General features: G+C 45.9%; 1 protein-coding gene across 1 annotated transcript in view; it reads left to right on the forward strand.

The window, feature by feature from the left end:
- The window catches only part of nuak1b (NUAK family, SNF1-like kinase, 1b), a 29030-nt gene extending 21833 nt beyond the window's left edge, over positions 1-7197 (forward strand). Inside the window, exons 6-7 of the mRNA XM_063197120.1 lie at positions 1190-1322; positions 1615-7197. Coding sequence (XP_063053190.1) covers positions 1190-1322; positions 1615-2804 — 1323 coding nt within the window. The 3' untranslated portion in view covers positions 2805-7197. The remainder of the gene's footprint in view (positions 1-1189; positions 1323-1614) is intronic.
- Positions 7198-7500: the final 303 nt, after the last annotated feature.

The following is a 7500-nucleotide window of genomic DNA, read 5'->3' on the forward strand; positions in this document are numbered from 1 at the left end:
CCTCCCTCCCGCTGCAAGACCTCCAGAATCAGACCCAAAACACCCAGCCCCAGATCCTTAACCCAGCCCAGCCCAGCCCAGCCCCACTGCCAGTCCACAGATGGTGTGTCTCTACACTGCAGGGCCTTTGAAGACTTTATGGTTGTTGTGCCGGGGACGTGTGTCCTTACAAAAGCTTCTAAATGAGTTACACAGGCACACAAGACTCTTTACTGCTGCCACAGTCTGTGGTCCCCCCTGTGCGTTCCACTGGTTAGGGCCAGGCTGGCTGCCAGAGAGAACCTACTTTTTATACACGACGTCCGCTGATTAAAAGCAATCTGAAGGCGTTGCCAAATTATAGCAGTTGTATATGCCTTTAGAAAAAAATGTGCAATTCCTATTTTAGAACCGAGCCGAACCTATAAATTTCCTATAATTTGCTGTAATTTACTTTTGGGTTTGTAGAAAAAAAAAATACACACAACAGCTACGAGATCAAAATCACAATGTCAGAAAGTCCCACGGGGGGAAAAAAAGCCGCAAATTATAGCCAACCCCTGGAAATAAAAACAGCCAGCCCAGCGCACAATGGCACTCCCTCCGTCGCTACAAATTGTCGGGAAGGCCGAAAGTGCAACAATCCTAGAGGAAGTGCAATCACACTGGTGCGCGCTATCTGATTTCCTGTGTCCCGACACCCACCAGACTATGGCAGGCCTGGCCAACGTTTTCCTGGGGCCAGCAGCTTGCCCTGCGCTAACCCGATCTAATCAGTAACTGTCAAGGTGCCCAGACGTTTCCAGATATCTGACCTGGTCAGTCATATATGCGTTGGTCCCGTCCACTCAAGTCAGTACTGTAAAGAGTTGCGTAACCAGGCTCTTGACTTGTTGAAATGTTTTGTTGCATAATATCAGAAAGAGGAATAGCAGGTTAGGTTAAGTTTGCTAGCATAGTAGTTGTTAATCAGCAGAGGAGCCACATTTTTGCAGACCTCATTTTGTTATCAGCTAATAGCCATAACACTGTGTGTGTCTTAACATGGTCACGTCAAACATTGACAGTCATTGACTCAAGTTGTTGCAGGGGACAAATAAGGTTGTGAAATGCTGTCACCTGCAAAATTGCCACTGTTGCCTGATCGGTCTATTGAGTGTTGTTTTGAGTAGTGATCTTGATGCAAGCTCATGTTCGCTGGTGTCTGCAGGTGGATAGCTGGGCGCTGGGTGTACTCCTGTACACGCTGGTCTATGGCACCATGCCGTTCGATGGAGGAGACCACAAAAACTTAATTCGCCAAATCAGTAATGGAGAATACAGGGAGCCTACTCAGTCTTCAGGTGAGGAATACCGTTCCTAATAACATGGTCCTTAGATGAGTACATTGCTATTCAAAATTTGCTTTTCACAATTTTTCTTAAGTTATATCATTAGTATACTGCTAAGTAAATATCAGTAGCCTATACTTTGCTGTATCTTGTAAAAAAACCAATGAATACACTATTTTTATGACCTTAATCTCATGTTGTCTGTTACACAGTTTGCATGTATGTAAAAAAAATGAATTGAAGTGTATGTATATGTACATCTATATTCAGTATAGAAAATACATCTTTTGTTTTGTGGTGGCAGACGCCCGTGGTCTGATCCGCTGGATGCTGATGGTGAACCCGGAGCGGCGGGCCACGGTGGAGGACATCGCCAACCACTGGTGGGTCAACTGGGGCTGGAAGAACAGCGTGTGCGACTGCGAGGCCCAGCGCGGCGACAACAACAACAACATGGGCTCTCCCATGCTGGCCCGCTTCCTGGACTGGCAGAACCGCGCCGCCGCCGAGCCCAACACCGGCGCCACGCGGCCCGCCAAAGCCACGCGGCCCGACCCGCTCCTCCTGCAGCTGGTGCGGCAGCGGCCCAAGAAGTCCAAGAAGGAGAACGACGGCGGAGCACCCCACGGTGACGGGGAGGAGGATAACAACCCGGAGCTGAAGCGGCCCAAGGGCATCCTGAAGACCAGGCCCTCGGACCAGCAGCGCTCCCCTAGCCTCGAGGACATCGACCTGAGTCCTGCTGCAGAAGTCCCCAAGGGTGCCGGCGGAGGCGGCGCGGGGGACTTCACCACAACCACCGGTGCTAAAGAAGAAGAAGACGTCGAAGAGGGCCCTGCGCTCATGGGCACCTCGCCCACCACCAAAGCAGCGGTGCCCAGCCTCCCCAAGAAGGGCATCCTGAAAAACAACCAACAACGGGAATCAGGGTACTACTCCTCGCCCGAGCGCAGCGAGTCCTCCGAGCTCCTAGGGGGCAGCAGCATCACGCCCCTGGTGGCCAGCTCGCCGCCCAAGAGGGCCGTGGGCCGCAAGGGCATCCTCAAGCGCAACGGCAAGTATTCCAGCTACAGCGTGGCGGCGCCGTCGTCCATGAGCGCATCCATGGGGGAGACGTCGGTGTCCGGCGCAGACGTGGCGGGCCTTTCGCGCAGCCAGAGTCGGCCGTCCAGTATCGTGGGCGAAGACAGCAGCATGGTGGTGGCGGCGCTGACCAACAGCTCCTTCAGCGGGGCCGAGTGGCCGCCCACCGCGCCACACCACAGGCCCAACATCCGAGGCTGCGTGTCCGCCGAAAACCTGCTGCAGCTGGCCAACTTCAAGGGCCTGCAGGCCGCGCCGCCCCTCCCCGGGGGGCCCAAGTTTGGCCGCGGAGGGGGGTCCTCCTCACGCGGCTCTCCCGGGGACAACAGCAGCTTCTCCCTGCTGGGTGACTTGGACGACATGACTCAGGTATACCAGCAAGCCCTAGACATCAGCAGCAACCTGACCTAGGGGAGTGAGATCGGAGGAGAAAGAAAGAGAAGGAAAGTGGACAGAGACAGAGACAGTGGGATGGACAGAGGGAGGAAGGATGGATGGGTGAGTGGTGGTGGTGGTGGTGGTGGTGATGGTGATGGTGGTGCCGCTCACCTTTATGTTGGAAGGTGTGTGAATGGTCTGTGCCGTGTTTTATAATGACGACCAGTGTGGTGCTGGGATATGCTGAATGGAATGAAAAACAGCAGCCACTTGGAGGTTCAATCATGCAGGAAGCTGTACTCACACACATGTCATGCACACACTGTTAAGTCTGTAAAGATGAACGAGGAGTGGAGGAGGTTTACTCTATGAGATGTAGTACAGTGAGAGCGGCTCACCTTGGTCAGTCTCCCTCGCTTTGCGTGCTGCAGCCAAATGTTTACATTGTTCGTATTTCAAAGAAGAAGAAGAAAAAAACAAAGAAACAAAAAAAAAATCAAAAACTGAAAAAAAAATTCAAACAAGAGGTAGAATCACAGGACACCATGCAGTGACAGGCTCTCAGAAACAGAAGGGGTTAAAAACCTCTCACTGAACAAAGGGAGTCAAACTGAGTTTACAAAGGCACCTTAACAACTCACCCAGAGCACATGCTTTGTGATCTTTGCTTCCTGTTAAAGAGTTTAAAAAAAGAGAGATTTAAAAAACCAGGGTCTTGCTCCAAAAAAGAACTATCATTGTTGATTATTTATTAATATTTAGCGTAGATGTAGTGAAACTGGTGTGGTCTGGCTGTACTGGAAGAGTGGAAAAAAGCTCAATATCTCCAATCCCTTTTGTACGGAAATTGACATATATAATTATCGTGTTATTCAAAATAATTGACCTAGTGTACTACGATATAACTCGAAGTTTGCATATGTAAAACAAAAAAGGGTCACATGATATATCATAACACGTATATGTCCTATATATATATATATATATGAATATATACATGGTATGTAAGGGTATATGTAGGAAGTGCCTTCTTCGTTATCGATTCATACGATGTTGTGTATGTCATTTCCTGAAAGTGGAGAGGGAGATGCCAGGTTTGGCCATCACCAGATGTGCTCTTAAGAGTCATGCTGAATGTGGAATAGACCCAGGACCTCATGCACCCGAGAAAGCCTCTATTAGGGGTGACAAAGCTTTCAGTGCCAAACAGGATCAGTGTGTAAACACACACACACACACACACACACACACACACACACACACACACACACACACACACACACACACACACACACACACACGCATGCACGCGCGTGCGCTTACTCACTTACGTACACATCTGCAACCTCTGTCTGTACTACACAAGCCATGTTTTCCTCACCTCTCAAGTTTCAGTCACGTGCTGTTCTAAGGTTTTCATTCACACAGATTCTTTTAGACATAGCTCACAGGCCACATGGACCTGAAGAGAATCTCTCTCTCTCTCTCTCTCTCTCTCTGGTGCCTTATTTGTTTTCCCTGGGATTCTCATGCTGGGCGGTCTCTTGATTTGCCTGAATTGCTGGTTAAACACTCTGGACACACTCACCTTAGCGGACGTTTACAGAGGTAGAAGTCTCAGACGCACTCTCAGTTCCCAGGAATGTTCTTTAAAGGAGGGGGACCATAATTTGCTTTTCTACTCTGTTTTGTCTGGAAGGACCCTGAAGGGGAGCACCTTCTGGTTTAAATTCTCCCCCCCCCCCTGCTTTTGTCTTCTGAAGGCGCACCATTTCCGTACCGATTGATTGGTAGGTACACAAGGGAACGGGCTGACTAGCGTCCAGGAATTTAGGTTTTATTTGCATGATGGTTCCAGTCTGTTATCACAACACACAGCGAACTTTAAACTCCAATCCTTTTTGGAGGGGAAAAAAACGGAAAGAAAATGTCAAGTAAACAGATTCCGGAATGGAGTGATGAGACAGCAAATTCCACACTCCCTAGACGTGTTGGCACAAGAGGTTTTTATCAGTGCTAGACTTTGTGGCTTCTTTGGTGCGTTTGTTGCCATCCCTTATTTAGGAGGCCACTTAAGTCAGATTGCTATTAGGGGTCATTATGTGTAGGCTTTTGGACGTTTTTATTTTTTTGTGTTTGTGTATTAGAAAGAGAAATAAAGAGTATGTGTGAGGTAGAAGGTAGGAGAAATAGAAGAGAAAGGGCTAGAGTATCACAGTACGTTGGTGAAAATGGTAGAAAGGAAAATCATATGGTTGGGTTACAACTGGAATGGAGTTTCTTGCGGCCTTGGAAAGGCCTGCATTGTGAAGAAAGGTAACGGCAAGTGTTGATAGAAAGAGAACCAAAGGAAAGTAGTGAAATGAGAGAATAACAGGAAGTTCACGTTTGAAACCAAAGAGGAATGAAAGCTTTGTATTTTTTTTCTTTATCAAGTTCATTTATTGTTTTTACTATTATATTATCATTATTTATATTATTATGCGAATGTTAAGTGTTGAAAAAATTTACTTACTGGACTGAGAGTGGTGCATGTAGCAGCCTTAAAACCGTTTTGCCGGTCTGCTTGGGTAGTTCAGAGGTCAGCAGAAATGCAGAGGTGTTGCTGTTGGCGCTAACCTCTTTGACATCGATGACCCTCTGTGCACACCTGACCTAACCAAAGCACAAAGAGTCAGTGCCTGTTGGGCGAGGGACTACTAGCCCCCAGTAGCCATAAACTGACACTAGAGGCCATAAGCCAATGGCATCATGAGTGTACCTGAAGTCATGCTCTTTCACCAGGTGGTCAGGATTTGGCTGCTTAAGCTCCAGCCCATTACCAAGGCATATCCTAGTCGGCCATTTTCCACAAATTGTATAATATCCGGCTACGTTTCCTCCGTGATGAATGGCTGAATTCGCTGGCCTTGCATATCTCATTAGAATAAATGGAGGCAAGTCGTCCTGCCTGTCTCCAGATGTTGAAAGTACCTCCATGCCTGTAGCCACAATGCTGGATTCTTTTTATGACTGATTGTTTGGGATGCCGAAAATTGCAGCACCTGAAATTCTTTCCGTTTCCTCTTTTTGAAAGAGTCTTGGTCACCACCATTATGCAAACCATGAGAGGTGACGATTATACACTTACTGTGCACATCCATAAAGGCTAAAGTGTGTGACAGAGGTCCTGGGTATTTGTTCAAAAAGAGACACCCATTGTGTATCATTATTGTATTGCATTTTTTAATTTGTATTGCATTGTATTGTCAACTGGATTTACAGTGATAAAATTATACTATGTTAGTATTTTTAAAAATACTTTTCTGTTTTTGATTCTCCAAAATATAGAAACTTATATTTTTTGCTTTATGTTATGGCAGAACCTGGTATGTGTTTGTGAGAATCTTGTTTCAGTCCAAACAGAGGCCCCATATCCACATCCATCCATCACACGGAAGTGTAAGGCTCATGAAAGAGCGGTCGTTAAGACCATGCTGTTTGTCAGTGCACAAACACCACGTCCAAAGCAAATTGAGACCAGGGTTCAGGGGGGGGCAGTAGAGCGCTCTGTTCTGCCCCTGTTTATCATTCAACCTACTGACCTATTGACACAGAATGGGGCCTCTTTAAAACAAATAATATAAGACAAACCAATACTGTTTTAAAACACTTATGACCCATGCTGGCCAGCCAAGTTTAGCTGATTCTTGGCCCCTGTTAAACATGAGTAATACCACACACTGTCATCATGCCACGTCCAAGACTACCCCAAGATTACAGCTCGCATGATATACTGTAGGCCTAATTCACTCAAAAATCATCATCGGGTCACAAAAGTGAGTGAAGAGATTCATCGACCATGCTTTCTGCCAAACTGGGAATAACTGGTGCATACTCAGTAGTTAGCAGTGGGGCTAATCATAGGAAAACTTGACTGGATATTGTTATGGTAATAATAATAATGGTATTATGTTATTTAAGTATTATTTTTTTGTTTTAGTTCATTATTATTTTGGCTAAAGCCACATTATCTTTAATTTTCTTTTCTTTTCTTTTGATTTTTTGTTTTGAAAACCTGGACTGCCAAGGTGATTTGTGTTCAGTGCCTTTGCTATCTTTTTATGGTCAAGATCATTCATTTTTTTGATAAAAGAAAAAAAAATACCAGTGTGTTTTTATACGCCTATTTATTGGTGGGGAAGCCATGTTGTTTGACTTAATGCTACTTAATCCATGTCAAAGCCAAGCCTGTACTCAGACATTTGTATTTTTACATCCATTGTTGTGACAGTAGAGAGCATGTTTTTACGGTGCGCTTAGGGACTTGATGGTGGTAGTTTGTAGGTTGAGAGGGTGATGATGGAAAAACATGTCCTCCTTCAATGTTCATTCAGACAGAACCACTGTAACACCAACTTCAATAAAAATGGAACATTTCATGGAATTTGCTCGTCTTTGTGTCTCTTTTGTGACTGTGTGTCAACATACCCTAAACCATAATAGCTGTCTGTCTGTCTGTCTCTCTCTCTTTCTCTCTCTCTCTGTGAGGGCGAACATGTAAATTAGTGTTAGGCTATCATGGATTCTTCTTAACATGTGTTGTCAGACAAAAGCAAGACTCTCGTCTGAATAATCCAATAATCTACAGCAATACACACTAAAAATAGATTCTTGCTTGCACATCTGCAAGGGGAGAAAGGGGAAGATGGAGTGTGTGGAGTGATAAACAGCACCCTGAAAAAGAGGG

The sequence above is a fragment of the Engraulis encrasicolus genome, chromosome 4, assembly GCF_034702125.1.
Source record: "Engraulis encrasicolus isolate BLACKSEA-1 chromosome 4, IST_EnEncr_1.0, whole genome shotgun sequence".
In the NCBI taxonomy this organism is placed as follows: Eukaryota; Metazoa; Chordata; class Actinopteri; order Clupeiformes; family Engraulidae; genus Engraulis; species Engraulis encrasicolus.